At 37.8% G+C, this 25,438-nt stretch overlaps 2 protein-coding genes across 4 annotated transcripts in view; one reads left to right on the forward strand and one right to left on the reverse strand.

Annotated features, from left to right (window-relative positions):
- The first annotated feature begins 630 nt into the window (after positions 1 to 630).
- Positions 631 to 6,964, forward strand: LOC120632071 (RNA-binding protein 4.1-like). 3 transcript variants are annotated; one of them, XM_039901844.1, is made up of 5 exons: positions 631 to 820; positions 897 to 1,651; positions 2,538 to 2,609; positions 6,336 to 6,477; positions 6,824 to 6,964. In XM_039901844.1, exons 1-5 carry the CDS (start codon positions 812 to 814, stop codon positions 6,902 to 6,904), a joined length of 1,059 nt encoding a protein of 352 aa, XP_039757778.1. In that variant the 5' UTR covers positions 631 to 811; the 3' UTR covers positions 6,905 to 6,964. The 3 variants fall into 3 exon arrangements, with proteins under 3 accessions (XP_039757778.1, XP_039757780.1, XP_039757779.1); XM_039901846.1 differs by lacking the exon at positions 6,336 to 6,477; XM_039901845.1 differs by lacking the exons at positions 6,336 to 6,477; positions 6,824 to 6,964 and adding an exon at positions 5,574 to 6,122.
- A 9,738-nt stretch (positions 6,965 to 16,702) lies between these two features.
- Positions 16,703 to 25,438, reverse strand: part of LOC120632021 — a 51,256-nt gene continuing 42,520 nt past the window's right edge. Inside the window, exons 17-18 of the mRNA XM_039901770.1 lie at positions 20,826 to 21,017; positions 16,703 to 19,613 (exon numbers count right to left, since the gene is read on the reverse strand). Coding sequence (XP_039757704.1) covers positions 19,457 to 19,613; positions 20,826 to 21,017 — 349 coding nt within the window. The 3' untranslated portion in view covers positions 16,703 to 19,456. The remainder of the gene's footprint in view (positions 19,614 to 20,825; positions 21,018 to 25,438) is intronic.

Here is a 25,438-nt window from a genome sequence, read left to right on the forward strand (position 1 = left end):
CCATACCCTGTGCATCCACCAGCGCCATTGTGGAGGATTTTTGAACTGTTATTTAGCGCATACACTGGACACTTTTTCAACTTTTCTCGCATATAAGATGACTCTCCTTACCTCTACCCTCCATAGTTAAAAGCTATGGAGGGTAGAGGTAAGGAGAGTCATCTGTGTATATGAAAAAGTGTCGTCAAAATGTATTAAATTAGGATGGCGCCACATTTGCATGAGGGTAACTCTTAAAAGAAGCGCCAAATATAAATATTGTTAGAGTAGGCTTGAAAAATAAACAAGGAAGTATGGAGATACAAGGAAGTAAGGTTATATTTACCACAATATTTTGTACAACGTAAGTTGTTGAAATTCTCAATAATTAACTACTTTAGTCGATAATGACATTAAATTTTTTAACTCGGCATACTTCAATTCATCTACGATTGCTTCATTCATACCATACCCTGTGCATCCACCAGCGCCATTGTGGAGGATTTTTGAACTGTTATTTAGCGCATACACTGGACACTTTTTCAACTTTTCTCCCATATAAGATGACTCTCCTTACCTCTACCCTCCATATTAAAAGCAAAGAGACAGACCACAGAACAAAGACCACGGAACCTGAGGCATAGACAAATATGACGCCATGGCGTTATTTTCCCTTCAAAATTTCCCCTCTTTCCCCGCCGTTTATTAGCGGTATTTTTTAGCGGGCCGCAGCCATTTTGTAAGAAATTTAAATAAAGTTAGGGTTATAATTAATTAAAAAGTGAAGTCGCTGTTAATACATAGCGATAGCAATACAAATAGCACATTTACAATGGTCGGGGTACGTATACTGTTGTGTGCATCATATTTTCATAGATTACGTAAGTGTTTGTTCTGTATAATATTGCGTCTTTCAGCAAACGAAAGTTTTTGTGGGAAGTTTGCCGCAGGGTTCGAAGCCGGAGGAGTTGAGGAAGTTGTTCGAACGCTTTGGAGTTGTCACAGAATGCGATATCATGAACAGATGTGGCTTTGTACACATGCAGACAGAGGAACAAGCCTCTGCGGCTATACGGGATCTCCATAATTCTACGTTCAATGGCGCCTTGATAACTGTAGAGCGAGGAAGGATTAAAGAGCGAGGAGGTCCTAGAGGTGGTGGTCGCGGTGGTATGCGAGGAGGAATGAGAGGGTTGGACCGGCGGGGAGGAATGCGCGCTGGTCCCCCCAGAGACGCTCCGTATCCTCCCGTACGCGACCGCGGTATGGGAGGACCAATGCGAGGTCCTCCCATGGGCGGTATGTCCATGAGGAACGGTGGATCTTACGATCGCAGTATGGACCGTTCGCCGATGGGCGGAGGAAGTTACGATGATCGGTACAATGGTTACGGTGGGGAGGACCGACGAGGTTTCGCGCTCATGGACAGTCGAGGCGCTCGCGACCCGTACGCAGTCCCCCCACCAATGTACCCAGATGATAGAAGATCTTATGCTGCTCCGGTCGACGACATGGCAGCTATGTACCCAGACGAGCGTCGCGCACCTATGTACCCTGATGAAAGAGATATGATGGATAGAAGGCCAATGAGCTCTGCCTATGACAGAGCACCACCAAGGGTTGCACCAGTGGGAAATGGCGACATATATAGCAGACGAGCCGAACCATCCATGTGAGTTTTAAAAAAAACGCCTCTTTTTCGCATTATTAGATAACATTCCCTTCACTATTTATCGCCATTTATGCCTTATTAATTATCATTATCAATCCATAAAAGATCCATCAGATCATAGCGCACAGTTCTCCTGTTGGAATGAGATGAGTTAAGGTTGTAGTCCACCATGCTGTCCAAGTACGGATAGGTAGACTTCACTTGCTTGTTGAGTAAATTCTGGAGAACTGCAAAGCATTCAGGTTTTATACTCTGATAAGTCAAATGCTATTTAATTTCTTATATAAAAACACACATAACTCCAAGAAGTTACAAGATAGATGTAACACAATGAGGCAGGCTATATTATAATAATATAAAGCTTTATTTATTCCTTCTTAATTTACAAGAGAATGTTGATCCTTACATTTGTGATTTATAAATAAATTCTTAAGTTAGTTACTGACATACTTTTACAATAGTTAGTTTTACAACAGTTAGTCAATGCAATAAACCAATTTTTTTTTAAATGAATTACTTGACAGGTTTACCATATAACCAATTAAATAAATAAAAAAAAATTCTACCATGTAATAAGTTTAACTATTTAAAAAAAAAAATCTTGGCTATAAATGAATGAAATGAATATGATATTATTTAATGCAGATTGAATTTGAACCAGAACTATGCAATTTTTAATTTTTGTGGGAGTAAGTTAGATTTACAATTTCTCCGCAGCTGATACATAGTGTATTATAGATAGTGTACAGCTACTTTACAACATCTACAGATAGAGAATTATTCAAATTCATAATATAGTCAAATACTTATAGCTAAGCAATCTGTCTTTTCAATTAATAGTAATTCTTTCCTAACAAAAAGTAATAAAAATGAACTACAATTCCAGGCGGGCCTCAAACGGAGCAACATCTGGCTATGACCGGGACCCTTATGCACAACAGTACCCTCCAATGGGACGGTGAGTTGCATTTACCTTCACTCAAGCTATTTGGCAACCAGAGAGTTCACATATCAGTATGTATTCAGTTACACTTCAGTTTCTCATAATAATTACACTGGGACACAAAACTGCATCAATCTTGTAGACACAAATATTTGTGTGCAATTTGTAATGTTTATTTTTAACAGTATAAACTTATATCTACACAATTGAGGGTTGTTTAAAAAAAAACCTCTTGTATTTTATTATAAACTATTCAGACTTCGGACTGATGAACTTAAGAAACATAGGCGGGTTAGTAAACAGTTAAACTTAGAAATTATTAAACAATTTTGATAATTCTTTCTATATTAGAAATTTTATTCAGAATTATAATATATATTTTTCTAATAATAGGATTTCAAGCTAAAATACTGGTATTTCTAAATCAACTCAGTAGAAAAATAGAAATGATTTATCTGTTTAGAACATGAAATACTATTTTCTACAAAAATAGTGGCCTTTAGATTAAAATAAAGTAATTAATATGAATAAAGTTGTGCAAAACTACCTTTCTTGTAAAAGATTCAATGAAGATGAGAATTAAAATTAAAATGTGAGAACTCAATCTTCATTAGGCATACAATATTAATAAATTCTCTCCTATAACTACTAATACTCCTTATATTAATAATAATCCTTTTTTAAAGATTACTTTACAAAAGGAGTCAGTTTAACATGAGCATTTGTTTTATCGTATAATTTAGGAGATTCAGAAACAAAATATTTTTGTATTTACGGGAGGTTCTAAGGTTAAGGTATAAGGTATCTGCGAGGCAATATACAATTAACACGAAATTTAGTTAACGTGGGAAAAATCGCGAGAAAAACCAGTCCATCAATAGCCTATAACAGTCTACTGCTGGACTAAAGGACTCCATGGGAGGGCAGACGGGTTGGTGGTTGCAGTAGTAGTAGCACAGAGGACGCTACTGCCCGCTCTCCATTAAATTCCCTTACGACACCCGCGGGAATAGGAGGAGTGGTCGTAACCACACCACACCACCCACGGTACAGTCGCAAGTTAAACATATTTTTGGTTAACTTGCGACTGTACCGTGGGTAAGAAAAGTTATAGGTCCTACTTAATAGTATTATTTTTATGCACTTTTGAAAAACCAAGAGTTTTTAGTATTGACTCTAGCACTATATACTCTACCTCTGTATACATTACCCATGCACAGTCTCTCCTCTCTGGTTGTTATTATAATAGTCAAATTAAGTTCACGGTTCTTATGACATTCAGATTCAAGCTTAGTAGATTCGGGAAATAGGGTGGTTTTCTTGAATGATGCACAGTTTTCGATTTCAAAGTAAAGACTTGAGATTTTATTCAGAATCAAACAATTACCTACAGCAGGGCTAGCACAGACAGGAGACAACCAATATATTCCCCGATTATATTCACTGACAGGGGATATAAATAACGTGTAAAGCACGGGAACATGGGAATAGGAGAAGTTTACCCCCGTTTATTATTACACATATATTATTTGATATTATTTCCACTTGTGCGCCAGTGCTCAGAGAGTTGATAAAGCTGTGAAAGATAATTTTTTATCCTTTACCCAGGGAGATAATTGTCTCCTGCCCATGCTAGCCTTGCTGATATACTTTAAGTGGCTTCGTCCAACCTACCGAAAAGGTGCCGCGCCGCTAAGCAATTTAGCGTTTCGGTACGATGTCGTGTAGAAACGATTAGAGTATGGATTCACAGGTTAGGCAGTTAATATTTTTAACTAAACTAAATATTTCATGAGAATCAATCTTCTGTCAAAACTTTATATTGTGCGTTATCAAAAATGTTGAGTATAAGAATTTCAAAATGCAGTTCAATACGAATCGGACGTAGTATTATATATAACGTGTAACAGAATTACGAAATAATATTAAACGATGCTTTAATATATTCCATAAGGTGCCTGTCTCCCTTTAAAAATATGAAATTAAAAGAAGTATATTTATTTTTTCCGTACAAACGAATTCAAAACATTTTAAGTGTTTACTTATGACAACCCTATTGAAGATAAAAGACCAACACGTGCATAGTACCTACGCTACGCAACGCGTACCTTATAAAGCGACAGGAGTTACATGATTAAAATTTGCATGTCATGTTAGGGCTGTATCTGATTTGTTTCAGTAAAAAGTATGGTTTACTCAAAAACTAGGTTTTCGGTTTTACAGATAAGTGTCAGAGATAGAAAATAATGTACCTCTAAAGCTTGAAAGTACTATTTCGGTTTTCATTTACACGTTGTATATCAAGGTGATGAAGTATTTCATTTTTATTTTCAAGTCGTTTATTTCGCCGACATCGCCTCTTGCACCTCTCTTTGCAGCTTAAGGTGCTAATTTAGTTGTACATAAGTCTCTAAATTAAATAGCCACTTTTTCGTGCAACATTGTAAACGAAACAATTTTTAAGTCTTGATAAAAATTAAAAAAATTAAAAATAAGTGTAGTTGTTTTTTTCTTTAAATCAAACGACTGAGAAAAAGTTCATAATTAATAATAACAAAAACATGTTATTGAACTCAGATAATTGTGTACAGCCGAATTAGAGCCAGTGACCGAGTTCAAAAGTAAGTAAACGGAATCACATCGATATTATAAGTTTGGATGAATACAGCAACAGTGTTAGGTCGGTCATTATGTGGATAGACGGAGTCGAGCGAGTCATAAGAAGTCGGAGGACATAAGCAACATAAAAGTGGGAATTCCATGAGCGTGGAATCCATTGGTTGGTGGCTAATATACTGCGAACGGGCAACCTTCTAAAAAATAACGAATAAAAACGGTTCTACTAGTGTTCGGGGTAGACGTGAAAATTGTATAGGGGCGTGCTAAGTGTGGTCACCACTTGCGGGCGCTGTTGTGGGGCCACGGGAGGCGATGCCCGGCGGAAGCGACAGGCGTGTGAAACTGCGTGTTTCTGTGTAGCGGCGGCGGCACGGCGAGGCGCTACTAGCGGCCACGCTTCAACAGAGCGCTCGCCACCGACGGGCGCCGATACGGTCCGATCCGATGCGTTGCGACGCGGACGCGTGTTGCGCGTACCTAGTATTGCTACAAACGAAAACGGTCACGATCGCAGCTCTGCGCTCGTCTAGTTTAAATTAACTTATAGTAACTTATGAACAAATTGTAGTTAGTTAACATGGATGTTGAAATTTTTTATCGCCAAATTACATTCTGATCCGTTGCCGTTAATTTTTTTAACATATCCTCCATATGCAATAAATTACTATTTATAATTGGATCTAAATTAAACATGACTACAATTTAATTGTTAAGATTTAACTGTGTAAGGTAATTTAGATGTACATTTTTTTTTTTTTTTTTAATGAAATTAAATTCCTTTTTTGGAACGTACTTCTTTTTGTTTCACCTTGTCTCCTGTTTATTTAATGTGCATGACACCTTGCTCCCTTTACTTGCGCGGCTTCTGAGCAGAGTAACGGGTGCATCCGCCACGTGGGCTTATAAATCAGTATAAAGCGTACTATCCCAACAGTACACGAGTGTCGCCTATCGTAGATAGCTATCGACACAGAACTGCTTTTAGGTGAAACAGTACGGTCGCCTCAAGGGCCTGAGGAATCATCTGCTTATATTGTTTGAAATGTCCAAAACTGTGTCATAACGTTGCTCCGAGCGTCGACTTTCGTAGAGAAAGTGCGTGCGAGTCCTTTCAGACGTTAGTAGCGGCCCGAGCACACGTATCGCAGGCTGCCTGCGGCGCGCCTTGCGGGTAGAGACGTACCGTGACGTAGCGACGAAACGGTGTACGGCTCGTGTTAGACACAACCACATACGACAGCGACGTCAAGACAACACTGCGATCGTAAGTACGGCAATAGACGGCATACGTTTTACGGCTTGCGGTCTTCCAAAAGCTTTCTTGCAAAGTTCACGCTAAATTGAGCGTCATTTAAACAAGTGGCCGTAAGGATTGGATGTACGTGTAAATAAGCGCACAACGTAACGTATTTATCTCTACGAGTGAAGTCAATTTGCGAAACTTATTGAATGTGCCCAAAATATTCCTAAAGGGCGACTTCCAAAGAGGTTCGATATCCACAGTTGTAATGTTTCCGGCTTGTCTGGTCTTTTATGGGTTATGACAGTAAAAACTACAGACCTACGCGTGGAACTTTCCGATTTTATTAAAGTTGCATTATGTTTGACAGGTATTTGGACCATCCCGGTTGACTCTGTCAAGAAACATCACTGGTCGTTATTTGCTGAAGAGAACAAAGGCGAGCCTCTAAGCTGGTTTATGGCCATTACAGAAAGAAAGAGTTGTTGCCGAAATAAATGTTTAATTTATATGTTTGTTTTTATTTCTACCGGTTGCATTATATAAGTATAATTCGTCATTTATCGAATATGATATTTAGAAAAGGGCTCTAAGTCAAATTTCTTAAACTCATTCTATATTTTTTGGTTTATTAAATGTAAATCAAAAAAAAAAAATATTAGGTGTTTTGCACTAGTTTTTGAAGTGAAACTTCTTTATCGGGGTTGGAAAAAAATTTTGTGTAACATTTTTCAGTTACGCATCACATTTTTTCGTTACGCGCCGTCTTTTTCTTTTGACGGTTGATTCGAGTTTATTCGAACTTCAAATGCATTGCAAAATTTAAACGGCTGAAGACGTAAGCAATAATATATCATAATACTAATGATGTTGTTAACATTGTAACTTCATCGATAGATTTTTCTGTTCTTTCTCCTGACTTATGTATGGCTCAATGCCAAATGGAAAATAGGATGAATTTTTTGATTGTTGCACTTTATATATCTCCAAATCAGAAGTTGGACGATATTAATAATTTTCTTCTTCCTCCTCCCTCTTCGTGCTCGGTTGCAATAATGATAAAAAACCGATATGCATCAGAAAAATCTTTGAAGCTAGTTGAATTTTTGAAAGATTATTTGAATTTTATATATTATAAAAAAAAAGTCCTCAAACATTAACAACAAGATCCGGCACTAAAATTGCTGGAGTTTTTATGGAATGTAAACAATATTTGACGGCCGACTTCCGCAGTGGGCAGCGACCCTGCTTTCCGAGTCCCAAGGCCGTGGGTTCGATTCCCACAACGGGAAAATGTTTCTGTGATAAACATAAGTGTTTTTCAGTGTCTGGGTGTTTATATGTATATTATAAGTATTTATATTACCTATTCATAAAAATATTCTTCAGTCATCTTAGTACGCATAACACAAGCTTACTTTAGGGCTAGATGGCGATGTGTGTATTGTCGTAGTATATTTATTTATTTATATTTATATTTCATATTTCAGTTACCATAAGCCATAATAATAATATTACAATTAAATTAAAGCTATAATAATCTTAGTAGTAATAAAGTTTCACTTTTTACGTGTGTACACTAGTACACGCTGTTGTGTATTTAAGTTAACTTAGAAAATTATATGTGGGTAGACGGAAAACGTTTTACGAATAAACAGTCACAATCAAGCAGCTGGTCGTTTCATTACATGGTGACAGCGGTGGGATTATTTTCATTAAATAGTGATTCCATTACACTGCTTGGGCGGAATATTATTAATATTTGCGTCGTATATTTACTTAACAACAAATGGAGCACGCAAGGCCTCCCGCGGACCTCGTTTTGGAGGGTGGTCCGGCAAGTCGGGCGGACGCGTGGCGCAAGTGGTACAAGCAGTTTAACGCACGCCGCGTGACGTCATGTTTTGGAATGGTATGTCTCGCGACGTGGAGCAAAAGGTACGCACGTGTGCTGCGTGTGCTGAACACGCCGCTAGGCCAGCGAGAGAATCGATGATTTCTCATTCAATACCTAATCTGCCGTGGAGAAAGGTTGGCTCGGATATATTCCTGTTTCGTCAAAAATACTTTTTAATACTAGTAGACTATTTCTCAAATTTCATAGAAGTCAGTCCTATATCTAACGCAGGATCCAGGGCGGTTATATTAGCCATGAAAGAGCAGTTCGCAAGGCACGGAATAGTTGATGAGCTCATAACTGACAACGGTCCTGCCTATTCCTCCAAAGAATTTCGTCAGTTTAGTGTTGACTGGTGTTTCAGACACACCACCACATCGCCTAATTATGCACAGGCGAACGGGCTTAGTGAAAGGGCGGTACAGACTGTGAAAAATATTATAAAAAAGTCAATCATGACCGGATCAGATTTTTATCTCGGTTTGCTTAATTTCAGGTCGACTCCGCGTGACGGAGTTAGTTCACCGGCTCAGTTGTTAATGGGTAGACGATTAAATACAAGACTCCCGGTGCATATAAATAAATTGATGCCAGAAAGAAACAATAATTCCGATTATATCAATATAAATAACAATCGTTTACGTGCTAAACTTTACTATGATAGGCAGTCGCGTGATTTACCCGAATTAAATGCTGGTGAACCGGTAGTAGTACTAGACGGTAGTACTAGACGTCGTATGATAGTGCATGCTTCGGCACGACAGCCGCGTTCTTATTTTGTTATCGATAGCTCAGGTAGAAAATATAGACGCAATCGGCGTCATCTTATTCGAGCCGAACATCCTACGGGAGGCCAGTCACCTCTTCCTTCTTTTGGAGAGAAGGAGGAAGGTGATGATAGTGCTGATCGTGTCAGTATGTACGGCGACGCTGAGGGTAATATTAGTGGAACTGAGGAGCCTCGGGTTTACGGCGAGGCTAACTCTAGGTCGGCAAGTAGCTCGCCCAGTGGCACCGAACGAACTCGAAAGGCTGCAAACAGAGCTCGCGATCAGCTGGCATTGTTTTTTAAAAAAAAAATAATGTATTAGTTATGTAATAATCAAGGGAAACATGTCTTATTTGGTAATATAGTGATATTGTCATAATATGGTGGTGGTAATTTAAGTAGCATAACTATTATCTTTAGTTTATTTAAGGGGAAAGATGTTGTGTATTTAAGTTAACTTAGAAAATTATATGTGGGTAGACGGAAAACGTTTTACGAATAAACAGTCACAATCAAGCAGCTGGTCGTTTCATTACACACGCACACATTTTTTTTTGGTTTTTACTTTTTGCTGCCCTTTTAGGTAATCCTTATTAGATTGGAATTCATTCTGAAAAATAAGGACGCTGTATAAAACCACTCCTGGTTTATTGCACGTGTTCAACTATATGAAGAAAACTAGAAGAATACCTACCATATAAGTATATGTTATGAAAATTTGAATTAGCCTCCGTAATCATACTCCGGCGGTACTTCGATTTTTCTTGCTTTAGCAATGGTTGCGACGAGACAGGTTTAGAATCTACTAGAAGAAATTCGAACTATGAAGCAACTCCGATGCAACTCATGATTAATGAGTTTTCATTTCTTCAGTCGCGATTCTCGTCGGTTTCATACTCCGCAGGAATATGCAAGACCTACGTTAAAAATAGGTACTGAAAATACCATCGAGTTTTTTTGTTATTTATGTATATATAATTAACTTATTTTTAATCATAAAATCTAATTGCAATACGGTCCAAATAGATCATCATTATCAACCCAATCCCGGTACACCTCCGGATCTCCTCAGCATAAGAAAGGTTTAGGGCGTTCACGACGCTGGGCAAGTTCGGATATTTACACTTCACACCTCTTGAGAACGTTATGGAGAATTCACATATATAGGTACAGGTTTTCTCACGATACAATTCCAAGTTGTGTACACATACTTTGGGTTTAAAGCTTAGAACAAAACTTGTTATTAATTATATTTAGATCTACCTTTAGTAAATCGATTCCCCCAGATGGAGTCTGAAGGTGGGACAGGGCACGACTTTTTTAAACCAAGATTCCTTATTTATAATATGATCCTATGTATTAAATAGTAGCAAACGTTAGACAGTTTGATATTAAATTGGACGTAGTTACACGATAAGGATCCAATCCACATTAAGCTAGTTTTGAGATATTGAATTTTAAAGTTTGCATCGGAATTCTTCTATGATGCTGTGCTGTAAATTTGTTGGTTTTATTGAAATTAGAAGGAAAACTATTTGTATTTTAACTTTAAATCAAATTTACTAAGTTTAATTTCATATTTCAAATAATATTCAAGAATATATGGGTTTGGATCCTTTTTGATAAATTATATTCTCAATAAAACCAGCATAAAATGATGTTTCGCAATAAGGAACCACATCATGAAATGTTAACTAAATATTGAAAAATAAATAAAACTACTAATAATTCACATAAAAAAAAATTAATTCATATAACCGAACACATCTTTTCTTATCAATATATAAAAAAAATGTGATAAGTACCGATAATTATTGTAAAAAATGAGATTCATTGCATAATCATTATTTTAATATGCTTATTCTTCCTGACTTACATTTTCAATATGAAAATCAGGCTGACCACTGAATCCTTCGAGGTCGTCCTCTATATTTTCATCCCCCTGTAGAGACTTGTAAAAGTCTAAACAATCTTTTGGAATTAAGTGGAACATTGACCTCAGATCATCTAGTTTAGGTTGAGCAATCTTTTTGCCCATAGGCCACAAAATGGTAAAGTCCCTTTCAGAAAAATCACAAGATTTTCCTTTCATTTTCTTTTGTATATTAAGTTCACAATACTGGTCTTCATTTATTTCACTTTTCATGAAAATAATATATTTCTCCTCTTTTTTAATGAAATTACTTTTGTTTGTAACCAATTAGTTTTTTGCTTGTTTGTAAAAGTTTTTCTGTTGACTATATTTTTTTCAATATTTTGTGAGCTCAGGAAGTCCTCTTTTACCATTTTTTTACTACTCCTAATAACCTGCACGTATTCGTCGGCAATTTATTTTGTAAATTTATTAATTTTTAATCTCTTTTAAGATTATTTATTTTAAACTATAACCTATAAATATTGTTTCTCACTAATGATCCATGAGGATTGGATTTTTTCAGCTGATTCATAATAAATGCCTGCCATACATGTGGACTGGTACCTAGTGTTGATGACAATGTCATGTGTTCGTATTTCACTGGGATCTTTTTGCTGAACGAAAATATCGACCTTTACGGTCTCTTTGGTATTAACTTTAGTAGTTAACTCAATTTTGGTAGTTTTGTGGATTGGATCCTTATCGTGTAACTACGTCCAATTGTAAGTAGGTAATTTTTGCCAAAAAAAGCGGATATTCAAGGGCTGCAAAGTAAAACAAAATTAATGTTTTTCATCATTTATTTCAGCGTATTGAAAATATATTTTTATTGAATGAGATTAAAACCATCACACCATATAATTCGAGCGAAGCTTTCTCTCTTCCGACGTGCAACAACCACCTAAGCATAAGATTTGAACACTGCGTTTTGTATTGCTAATGGCACTACTTAAGACTAAGCTATGCCGATATAATAATCATAAGCTCCGTTTATAAGTTTACAACATTATTATAGTAAACAAAACTATTTTTAAAATAAAATATACTTTTGCACACATGAAATTGATACCAGCCGGTTTATTCCGATTTTTGTTAGTAAAAAATCGTCAATCGTCCGTTGGTATTGCCAGATAGAAAAAAATTTTTTTTTTTCAAGAAACAATTAGAAGTATAACATCTAAAGAGTATACATATTTTTTAGCCTTCTACAGATAAACGCTGATAAATGTCTGTTTAAAATAAATCAGTCTAAATAACTAAAATAAAATAATAATTTTTTAGTTATAAAAAAAAAATCTCAAACCAGCTCAGCTGCCAACAAAAATACTTTGGTTTGTTTATCTAATATAAATAAATCGTACAATTAAAAAAAAAATCTATAGTTACGGTCAACGCACACCGACGTGTCCACTCCACTAGCATGCTTCACTTTACAACGGTGAGGTTGCCAATTTTTTTTAATTTAATTCTACTACAAGTTAGCTCTTGACTGCAATCACACCTTATGGTAATTAATGGTGCAATCTAAGATGGTAGCGGGCTAAACTGCTAGAGGGAGGGCATTTAGGCCTTGCTAAACCGGAGAAAATTCAGAAATAGTGAATACCCAAATTGCCTCAGCCGAGGTTCGACCCCGGGACCTCTCACTTATAAGACTACTGCGACATGGGAGGCCGTTATGGCATCTTTATAATTGCTGTGAATAGTATCAAATACCACAACTATATTTTGATATGCATTACAAGTATCGGGAAGTCTACGCGATCATGCCAGCGGGTAAGAAACAAAGGTGTGCGCTGAGAATTAAAAAAAAATAGAAATTAAAACAAAATCTGTTAATAAATACTTAAGGTTTCATATATTCATATTTTTTAACTAACGCGTGATTACTGACAAGGACCTAATTGAATGGCCCGATTAAAATCCACTTTTACAGAACTAGCATCATACAGTTTTGGATCTTCCTAGCAAAGAAATCATGAAATATGATAAAAGGAAAAATTTATAGTTCTGTTACTATTTTTTACGGTTTCTTTTTGAATGTAGGCGAAATAAGAACGGAATAAAAACTTTTCTTAAAGAAGCTATGGTCAAACGTAAATCAGGGATTTCTTGAATTGGACCATTCATTTGGCACTGACCTAATACATATACAGTGAAATCGGTTGAATTAAGTAATCAATCAATGCGCGTGTGAGTATGATCTTCGACTAGCATCGTTATCGAATCACTGATACACCATTCTTCAATATATTAAATAAGGCGAACTCCAAATGAGATTTCTAATAAAATACTATAGTATATTAATACTTTTAAATAATGATAATGTACATATGCCACCAACTTTCATGTAAATAAAGGAATACAATGATCAGTAAACAATGACAGGTTTTGGACCAGCCCGCCTCTTTAGAGAAGCGTGATGGACTTTTACTCTATAACCTCTTTTCTATCAGAGAAGAGGTCAAGTGTAATAAAACATTTATGCTGATGATAATGGAAGACCATTTTAAAATAGACTGTATTCCCGTAAATTTCTCCAACACACGGCTAGTCTGCTAATCTGATAGAAATAACATCGTTTATGAAGTTATACTTTTTTTGTTTGCGTTAGGGAAAAATGGGGAGTTTTTACGATGCGCGCGCACACCGTCACAAAAAAACCGACACTATGAAGTTAGCTATAATCAACATTTTAGTTTTTACTGCAAACGTACCTTTTTTCTATTGTTAGTGTAATTTTTCTGCAAACGTAGAATAAGGCGAAAGATACAATTTTTGATAAAGACTTTTATCTTGTTACGCCAAAAAGTATAACTTCTAACGCGTGTACAAGAGTACACACTCGGTTTTTTTCACAGATAAGTAAGTAAAATTGTATTTACTAAAATCACAACACACTCATTAAATATTAAAATATGCATACTAACTATTCCAATTTTCCAAACTATAACTATTTTTTTCCAAACTCATAACTTTTCCATTAAATATATCACGAAAGAATCTTATTTACAAAAAGGGGGGACGATCAACGAGACTGCAGCACACAGATCAACTGAGACACATAGCATGTTTATAAAAGTGAATCAGGTCCCTTGATTTTATGTGTACTGAATTTTATAGATTCGTCACAAAATGCATATCACGCGCAGATTTTGTTTAATTACCAGCACGGCTAGAATTGGCAGGAGCCAATTATACCCCCGGGGAAAGGATAAACAATTTATCTTCTCTCACAGCTTTATCAACTCTCAGAGAATTGGCGCACTAGTGGAAATAATATCCAAATAATATGTGTAATAATAAACGGGAGCAAACGTCTCCTATTCTCGGTTCCCGTGCTTTAGCAGGTAGACATAATTTTTGTCTCCTGCCTAGCCCTGAAAAGGATTCAGGACCCAGAAGCATGGATGCTTTTTTTAAGTGGACATGAAAGGCATATATGAACTAATCTGGTAAAAATAGTAGTTAAAATGCACTCTACACCCAGTATTCAGTTATCTATCATTTAGTCTGTGAGACAACTGATGAGAAATATTCATTATAATCTTTGATGTATTTTATTTAAGTACATTTCACTACAGCTAGCTCAGTCTACGTTTACCGGAGAGCTATAACTAATCCTTGAGGGCTTCGGAAACGTTCTTCGTTATGGCACAGTAAATCTATTAAAGCAAAAGGAAACAAAGAACAAACGTTCGAAACGGTATTATCGCAGAATTTTAGTCGGTTTATTACTTACTGCCTTAATATATTTACTGTGTTTATGGTGTCCCGCTGAGTATAGGTATAACCCGTTATGTACGCGCTCAGTGGCCAGACTATTCCTTATTTAAGCATCGCCGACAGAACCTTTAACTAGTAACCAGAGTGCCAAGTGTGAGATTTGCTACGTTTACTTATTCGAAAGCGTGAAAGTTAACTACGATTTGTATAGTACTGAAAGAGCGCCACCTAGTGACAGTGCGGTTTCCCAGTAATGTCACTAGATGGCGTTTCTTCAAAATCATATCAATCGTAGCTCACTTTCACGTGATCGAGTAAGTTATAGAAGCTAGCGAATCTCACACTAGACACTCTGATGTTAAGCCGCTAGCAAGATAGTTGCCAGAATTGGTGTATGATCACAAAGCCACAATAATATACCCTCTAATCAAACACATAAGTATAATTTAGCCGATATCATATCGCTAGTAGTAGTATCGTAACTAGTTATCGTAAGTAGTATCGTAATTATGTGGACTGGTTTGAATGCACCGTAATTATACTAAGTACTACGCGTAAGTACACTTTTAATAATTTAACAGACGGGCGTTATTTTCTAAAAATAAAACTTATAGTAAAGCCAAACGTACGATCATTGTAATATTATGTTCTCCTTCAGTAAAAGCACTAACTTTAAATTAGATATTTTCGTTCGCAAAATCACTAACGCGTTTTTTTTCGGACAGGACAATTGGCAAACGCGTTTTTATTCGGAAAGTACATTAAAAAAATATATCGAATTCTATGCCGGAAAGTTAAAGGTACATCCAAAGATTTAATTCCCATAAAATCTTATCATAATTATGGTACCTTAGCAAAATGTGTTGTGCTAAATTACAATAATTATGTGTTCACATGATCACAGGATTTGGACAGTGCGTATATTTGGCGTATATTCCGATCAGTTCACAACATTAATTTACCATATTTATAGTTAAGACAGTGTTTCGACTACATTGAATTATGTTTATTGTTGACTTTTGTCGATCCCAATTTTTTTTGTTCGTTATTATGCGTCAACTTTTATCCGTAATAATTTCATAATAATTATATTTGTACTGACAATTCGTTAAAGTCAAGTATTATTTAACAAACTTCTGGTATTTTATTTAACCCTGTTTATATTCCGATTTTTTTTTAAGCTGCAAGTAATTTTTTATTATACTAAATAAGTTTATAAATGATTTAAAAAAGAACTCGAAGTACGTGAAATCATTTCAGGTTCTATTTTAAAATGTGGCGCTGATTTCTCTTTTCGCTTACCAATTCGCAGTGTGTGCGGAAAATAAAAAAAATACCTGAATTAAGAGTTTGTTAAAACGGATTGTAAGGCAATTAGTTGGTTATAGCTCAGTCGTAAGACTGCGACCTCTCATTAGTGAGGACCGAGTTTGGTCCTGGACAGTTAATTATCACTTGCGGTATGCTAGAGGAAAGCATATACATATGCTCGAGAGTTTTCTTATAATGAAAGCACAGCTGATGTTATGTTTGTCACTGGGTAATTTTTATGAGAACTTCGTATATTTATTTATTCTAATGTACTGATTTAAGGAAATAAATAGGTGGCGAGCATTATCTGGAGTCCTCTGTGATAACAGAATGCCCTTAAAGACCAAGGGAAAGGTGTATAAAACCGCGGTTCGCCCTGCTTTGTTGTACGGCGCGGAGTGCTGGGCGACAAAAAGGACGCATGAGCAATAACTGCACGTTAACGAGATGAAGATGTTGAGATGGGCAGCAGGTGTAACAAGACTCGATAAAGTGCGTAATGAATACATCAGAGGCAGTTATAAGGTCGCCCCTATAACCGACAAAATGACGGAAGGCAGACTACGGTGGTACGGGCACGTTATGCGGCGCGGTGACGATCACGCCGTGCGAAAAGCCCTGAACATAAAAGAAAAAGAGGACGCCCTGCTTCCACGTGGTGGACGACGGTGGCCAAGGATATTAAAAATGCAAATCTAATTGACGTGACAACCCAAGACAGAGAGTCCTGGCGCAGAAAGACGAGGAGAGCCGACCCCAAATGTTGGGATAAGGCTAGGGCAAAGAAGAAGACTGATTTAAGGAAACAGATTTGGAAGTTTTTATCAAGAATATTGCACAATATTATATCCTTTTAAATTTGCGTTGTGTGAGATATGCATAGACGCAATCAGTGTAAAGTAAAATAAAACTATTGTTATTAGTTTTAGAGTGCAAAGCGCTCGCGCGTTGTTGCGACTAACAACTTTGGACCTATTGTGAGATTTTCTATCAACATTTACTTGTATGGAATCCAAAGAGTGACAAAAAAGAGTTTTACAGTAGATATTTTGAAAATAAATTAAATGTATTTATTCGTATGAGTATTTGATAATAAGTGTGTGTTTGAAACACAATAAAAAGTCGCAACATATCCAGTTAGGCCACCGCAACATAAAAATTTGGTAAACTTACCTAACATGAGTTAAGAAATTGCAGAAATTTATCAATTGAATTTTAGAAATTCAGAAATTATAAATTCCAAAAATTCCCCTGCCGGGCATCGAACCTGGGACCTCCTACTTAAATTCAAGGCACTCACTGTTGTGCATGGAGGTCGCCAAAATCTGCGTATCTATCTGTTCGATGTATTGTTAATACGGTAGTGTTAATACTAGTGACTATCAATGTACGGCTATTGATTGTCGCTAGGTGGCGCTGACGATGGTGACAAAAATAGTAGTTAACTTTCACGCGTTCTATTAAGTAAACGTAGCCAGACAATCTCATATAAGGCCCCGTTTTTCTACACCGTACGTGCAGCTAAAAGAAGATTATATTTAGCATTTATCTTACTAGAATTTTGGTAACTTTAGATTCGAAAGAGTATAAGGGGGTAAAGCAATGTCTTACGTTTCGGGCGCCGGGATAAATCCCAAGCAAACAAGGGATTCTAGAGTAACTCCCGAGCGTAGCGCATTGCATCTAGAATCCTGAGTGAAGCGAGGGTTTTACTGGCGCCCAAAACGAAGGCAGCTTTACCCCGAGTTGAGTGCTCCTCCCTACTTTTCACACCTCGCGAGGCAATAAAATCAAGTTTTGAAGGGGTTTTTTTTACAATCTTTACTCTATGGTTCGCGTTTCACAGGCTCTGGTGAGTGACAGGGACGCCATCATACGTTAGAGCGAGATAGTAATATTAGAATCAACATTTTACTCAGATACGCCGTGCGCGATATTCCTTATTCAAACCATAAAAGCCCCTAGGGACTCCAGTACTACATTAATTACCCGCTAAGCCATACATACATATATAAATAAATACATACATAATCTAGGAGTCTCAGCACCTAGATTATGTGTGTATTTTTTATGTATACCTACGTTATAGGGGATAGTCTTCCTAAATTAAGAAAAAAAAAACTGAAGGACCACATCCTATCGCAATACTGTGGTATTGTTAACACTTAGTATATTTTTTTTATTATTTTATATATAATTTAAGTATTTGTTTTTTTTTGTAATTTATTCTGAAATGTATGTTTTTGTTCGCGGAACTAGATCCGGCTAGTTTATGTCATAGCTTGATGGATCTTATACTCTCATGTCTCTCTTCTTAATCGATTTTTCTCTTTCTAACTGACATTCTAGTTTTTTATACGCATGTGGGTCGACAATATTACATTAATATGTTTTGTTTAGTTTGATAAGAGTTATCGTAACCTGTTGATTGTACATTAAATAAATAAATGAATCCTATAGGATGTATTGACTTACTTGACCTTTCAATTCTATGTCATTGTCGAGCGAGTGGTGTGTACACTATTTAAATGTATAATTGATGGCTGAATTCCCGTGAATTTCGTCGGATATTGCCTGACTAGTTTCGAACCTTTTCAGTGCTTTTAGTCATGAGATTCTTCGCGCGAAGCAGCACTTCACTCACGACAGTTTATATTCTAAAATTCTTAAACGCTTTTTAATAATTCGAAATTCTTTTTATACCTACTTGATAATATTTTTAATGTGACTACATTTTATAGGGGCAAAGGGGATTCATTCAGCGAGTTCTTATGACTTTATGTTTCGGACTTGTATTGGAAACCAGCTTCTTTCGATATGAACGGAAAATATTACCTTGTGGGTCATAGCTTTTGTATTGAATGAAAGCATTGATAGAGGATATTTCTAAACAGTTGAAACGTAATATGCGGTTTTTATTATCCTTTTCTGCGGAATTACGCCCTTTGGTAGGAATTTTAGGAAATTTGCATTGTGTGTTCAGTAGTGGGACATTTCTAAACAGTCAGAGCGGACGTATATGTATTTATCAAAAGAGCTTTTCGTATCATGCCCACTTTTAGATGTTTTGCTTGATACATGCAGCAGTGGGACATTTCGAAGCAGTTGGAGCGTAATATGCAGTATAACCAGTATAAACCTTTCATTATTACGTCACAACCTTTAACTTATCCAAGAGCGTTGCACCTTACGCGTTTCGCATAATGCATGTAGCAATGAGAAAATTCTAAACAGTTGGAGCGTATAATGTGCAGCTAACAGTATCCCTAATATATGAAAAACACGCCTATTTGCTTTATGCCCTCTCATAAGCGTTTTGCATAATCATTGCAATTGTGGGACATTTCCAAACAGTTCGAACGTATAGGATTTAAAGCGTCTTATGCTATGACCGCGCGTACTTGAGCGCGAGGTTTAGAGGCTTCTCCTCTTTGAGGGAGTCCTTGAGCACGACATCGGAGCTGGTGAAGGGTGGTGGTGGTGCACTGTCTGTGGTCGACGACTCCTCCTGCTCCGACCGGCTTGAGGTGTCAGCTTCCGGTCTGGAATTGTTTGTTTGTTTGAATACTTTATTGCACAGACACATTGACACAGGGGTGGATACAATAAACGCACCGCACCCATTCGAGACTACAACTTAGCTTATACCATAACCTTTGACATTATAGAATAAATAAATAAATATACTACGACAATACACACATCGCCATCTAGCCCCAAAGTAAGCGAAGCTTGTGTTATGGGTACTAAGATAACAGATGAATACAACGTGTAAATGATAACCGAAATAATACTTCAGAGGTTTAAGAGGTATATTATTTTCTGTCTCTCTAAGACTTATCGGTAAAACCGAAACGCTAACAGTTTTTGTGTAAACCAGTGCCATACTTTTTACTGAAAGAAATCAGACACAGCCCTAACATCGCATGCAAAATGTACACGCAGAGTACCTAGTAGGTACTATTCACGTGTCGGTCTTTTATCTTCAATAGGGTTGTCATTATGGAGGGTAGAGGTAAGGAGAGTCATCTTATATGGGAGAAAAGTTGAAAAAGTGTCCAGTTGTATGCGCTAAATAACAGTTCAAAAATCCTCCACAATGGCGCTGGTGGATGCACAGGGTATGGTATGAATGTAGCAATCGTAGATGAATTGAAGTATGCCGAGTTAAAAAATTTAATGTCATTATCGACTAAAGTAGTTAATTATTGAGAATTTCAACAACTTACGTTGTACAAAATATTGTGGTAAATATAACCTTACTTCCTTGTTTATTTTTCAAGCCTACTCTAACAATATTTATATTTGGCGCTTCTTTTAAGAGTTACCTTGATGCAAATGTGGCGCCATCCTAATTTAATACATTTTGACGACACTTTTTCATATACACAGATTTTTCATATATTCAGATACACAGATAGAGACAGATCCTCCTTACCTCTACCCTCCATAGTTGTCATAAGTAAACACTCAGAATGTTTTGAATTCGTTTGTATGGAAAAATAAATATGCTTCTTTTGATTTAATATTTTTACAGGGTGATTCCTTATGAAATATACTCATGCATCCTTCAATATTATTTCATAATTCCGTTACAGGTTGTATACAGATAAACACCCAGACACTGAAAAACATTCACGTTCATCGCACTTTTTCTTCCGTTGTGTGAATCGAACCCAAAGCCTTGGACTCAGAGAGTGGGATCGCTTCCCAATGCACCAATCGACCGTTAAATAAGGTCGGGTTGTACTCACCGGTACTTCCTGCAGTTGACATGCGCGAGCGCCGCCAGGTGGCGTAGCAGCGTGTGGCGCGGTGGGTCGGGGTGGCGGCGCGCGGGCGGCAGGTCCACGCACAGGGCGCTGGCGCGTCCATCTCCCAGGAACGTCGCCACGTAGTTCTCCGTGCGCAGCAATAGAAGCAATACGTCCTCTAGGTCCGCCTCACTGTTTTTTTATTTTTATTATAACACTACAAGTTACATACAGTGGCGTGCATAGAGGGTATGCACAGGGTATGCACAGTTATATTTACAATTACCCATAGGTATTTTGCGATGTAAATGTACCTACCCAACAACTATAACCTATAAATATTATACATCTAAATAATTTGTGAAGTTTTACAAATATGTATTTTGTAGTTGCGTACAATATGTAGTACTTCTTTCAATTCTAAATCCTTTTCAGTTGAAGCTGTTCGCCTATGGAACTCTCTCCCCTTTCAAATTAGGCGATCAGTCACTACCGATTTTCAAGAGACTCCTTCGAAAACATTTTATGCCACCCTAATTGGGGTTTTAAAAAAAAAAAAAAAATTTTTTTTTATGTATTTTAAAACTTTGTTATTAATAATATAGATATTTGAAGTAAAAAACTTAAAAAAAAAAAATTTTCAATAAATTATAAACAATTAAAAATTGATCAAATTTAAAAAAAAATCACGTGTCTATAAACGCGCCATGATTGGTCACCATAGTTGTGACGTCATAATGTTGTAGCTATTTAATAACAGTACGGCGTTTACGGCTTATACGTGACTAGACAATAATATTGAAAATTTATTGCTAAAAAACGAGTTGTTAGTTGGTTCCGATTAGCTATGTGTGATAAAGGATTTATGAAGGCAAAGTCGGATAATATTACTGATGTTGATATTTTTATGATAACCAATTTTTTTTTAAATGACGTTCGGTTTAATTCTGCTGAAGTTCGAGGTGCCAAGGCATCAAGGTAAGTCATTTAAAAAATATTATAATAAATAAAAATATTTAAGTATTTATTCACCATTATATTAAATATAATTATTTATTTCATAAATTGACATTTAAGAACATTTTGTCAGGAGTTGTTTTTGTAGTATTAGTACATAATGGTACAAAACAAGAACGATAACTTTTGAGGTTCGACATTTTTAATATAAATTTAAATATTTAACAATGACAACAAAATTAAATAGATCAAAACACTGTACTTATTGTTTCTACATCAACTGCAATGAGTGAAAACTAACATTATGACGTCACAAGCTCGGGTTTGTTCAGAAGCTGTCGGCGCGTCTTCGGTACTGGATTCAAAAAATAATTTTTATTTTGAAATAACTTTTGAATTATTGCGAAAAAAAAAAAAATAGTTTTGCTATAAAACTTATCTATGATCTTTCCATTAATCACAAAAAACCCAATTAGTTATTATTTTGTAATTTTTTTTTGCTTCTGAGTCACTTTTCTTTGTGTTGTAGGCTTGTACTTTGTATGATATAATAAATGATATATATATTTATTTTTCACGGGGTGTTTCGGGGTTTTCGGGCTAGTACCAGTCCGCCTCCCAAATTGCCAACCTCACCTGCACGTGGTGCACCCTGCCGTTTAACCGACGAGGCTCTGGCGACCGACAAGTGGCGGTATAACCACTTCGAATTGGCTAGGCTGAACAAATGGCACAGACCGGTGTCGCGCAGCAGCGACGCCGGGGCGATCAGTCTAGCCCTGCGATGACCAACCCGCCTGCCCAGCGTGGTCATTATCGGGCATATCTTTAATGGGAAGGAGAAAAAAACCACAGCCCCTAGTTCCCGGCGGCCCCGCTATTCCTAGATCTGGCAGCGGTTATGGTAACGGCGGGGCAAGGGGTGTTAAGAATCTCCGGCAGAGATTCCGCTGCCAACCCCGACGACTTGACCTGGCAACATACAACGCACGCACGTTGAGGACCGATGGAAAGGTGATTGAGCTGGAAGAAGTGGTGAGCAAGTTGCGCTGGGATATTATAGGATTGTCTGAAGTCCGGCGAGAGGGGGAGGACTCGATAATCTTGGAATCCGGCAACTTGTTTTACTACCGGGAGGGTGACCAACAGTCACAGGGTGGTGTCGGGTTTATCGTCCACAAGTCTCTCGTCAACAATGTTGTAAAAGTCGAAAGTGTGTCGAGCAGGGTAGCATACCTTATACTCAGAATTACCAAACGGTATTCGTTGAAGGTCATACAGGTATACGCGCCGACTTCGGCACACCCAGACGAGGATGTAGAGGTTTTGTATGAGGACATTTCAAAAGCCATACATGCCTCGAACACCTACTACAATATTGTGATGGGGGATTTCAACGCGAAGCTTGGCGAGCGAACTGGTTCAGAGTTGAGGGTGGGGCAATTTGGGTATGGGCAACGGAACCACAGGGGTCAAATGTTGGCTGACTTCATAGAGAAGGAGGGCCTTTATATGATGAACTCCTTCTTCAAGAAGCCGCTTCTTGAACACACACACAGGAAATGGACCTGGATAAGCCCCGATGGTTCCACGAGAAACGAGATCGACTTCATCATGTCGACCAAACGGCATGTATTCAATGATGTCTCTGTGATCAACAGGGTTGAAACCGGAAGTGATCACCGTATGGTAAGAGGCACATTGAGTATAAACGTTCAACTTGAAAGAGTCAGACTGGTGAAGTCTACACTCCGGCCTACTCGTGCCCATATTCAAAACCCCGAGAGCTTTCAACTAGAACTACAGAACCGGTTCGGTTGCCTAGCAGATTGCGACACTGTGGACGATTTGAACAACAGGCTGGTGGAAACTGTCCAAACAGTCGGGTCCAAATTCTACAAGACCCACCGTAGAAACAAGGCCAATAGGTTCTCAACCAATACACTCAAGCTTATGACGGAGAGGCAAGAGATGAGACTACAGTCTACAGCAGATGCGTCCGCTTACCGGCGGATTAATAGGCAGATCTCTAAATCACAGACTCGTGATATGCGGCACTTCAATACAGAGCGTATTAAAAATGCCATCGAGCAAAACAGAGGCTCTAAAGTGTTCGCTAGAGATCTGTCTATCGGTCAGAGCCAGTTGATGCGACTGAAGACCAATAATGGTAGTCTTGTCTCTTCCAAACCTGAGATCTTGGGTGAGGTTGAGAACTTTTATGGACAGTTGTACACCACAGTACAGACGCCTGTTGAAGATTTGGCTAAGGATCCTAGAGCCAAATTAACACGACACTATACCGAAGATATCCCAGACGTCAGCCTATACGAGATTAGTGTGGCTCTCAAGCAGCTTAAAAATGGCAAGGCGCCGGGTGATGACGGAATAACGGCAGAACTCCTGAAGGCAGGTGGAAAACCGATACTGAAAGTCCTTCAGCGATTGTTTGATTCCGTTATTCACCAAGGCACAACGCCAGAGGCATGGCACAGGAGTGTGGTGGTTCTGTTCTTCAAAAAAGGTGATAATACCTTGTTGAAGAATTACAGACCCATCTCGCTGCTGAGTCATGTCTACAAGCTGTTTTCGAGAGTCATTACGAATCGTCTCGCTCGTAGGTTTGATGACTTCCAGCCTCCCGAACAAGCCGGTTTCCGTAAGGGCTTTAGTACCATAGACCACATTCATACGCTGCGGCAGGTTATACAGAAGACTGAAGAGTATAACCGGCCACTTTGCTTAGCGTTTGTGGACTATGAAAAAGCCTTTGATTCGGTGGAAACTTGGGCTGTGTTTAGGTCACTGCAGAGATGCCGAATTGACTACCGGTATATCCAAGTGTTGCAGTCTTTGTACAAAAACGCCACTATGTCAGTTCGTATACAGGATCAGACTACGAGACCAATCCAATTGCAGCGAGGCGTGCGACAGGGAGATGTTATCTCCCCGAAACTATTTACCGCTGCGTTGGAGGACGTTTAAGCTTCTGGATTGGAACGGACTTGGCATCAACATTAACGGCGAGTACATCACTCAACTTCGGTTTGCCGACGATGTAGTCATAATGGCAGAGACTCTGGGAGACCTAAATACGATGCTCAATGGCCTCAGCAGAGCTTCTCAACAGGTTGGCCTACGAATGAACATGAGCAAGACGAAGATTATGTCTAATGCTCATGTTCCGCTTCAACCAGTAATCGTTGAGAACACTGCACTCGAAATTTTTGACGAATACGTATACCTAGGACACACGATCCAGTTAGGTAGGTCCAATTTCGAGAAGGAGGTGAACCGCCGAATCCAACTCGGATGGGCGGCGTTCGGGAAACTTCGTGCCATCTTTTCGTCAAAAATCCCTCAGTGCCTGAAGACGAAAGTCTTCGAACAGTGCGTGTTGCCAGTGATGACCTATGGCTCTGAAACATGGTCGTTAACTGTGGGTCTCATAAGAAGGCTTAGAGTCACTCAGCGGGCGATGGAGAGAGCTATGCTCGGAGTATCTCTACGCGATCGAATCAGAAATGTGGAGATTCGTAGAAGAACCAAAGTTACCGACATAGCTCAACGAGTCGCGAAGCTTAAGTGGCAATGGGCCGGGCACATAGTTCGGAGAAAGGATGGACGTTGGGGTCCCAAGGTGCTGGAATGGCAGC

Source organism: Pararge aegeria, chromosome 19 (assembly GCF_905163445.1).
Source record: "Pararge aegeria chromosome 19, ilParAegt1.1, whole genome shotgun sequence".
Lineage (NCBI taxonomy): Eukaryota > Metazoa > Arthropoda > Insecta > Lepidoptera > Nymphalidae > Pararge > Pararge aegeria.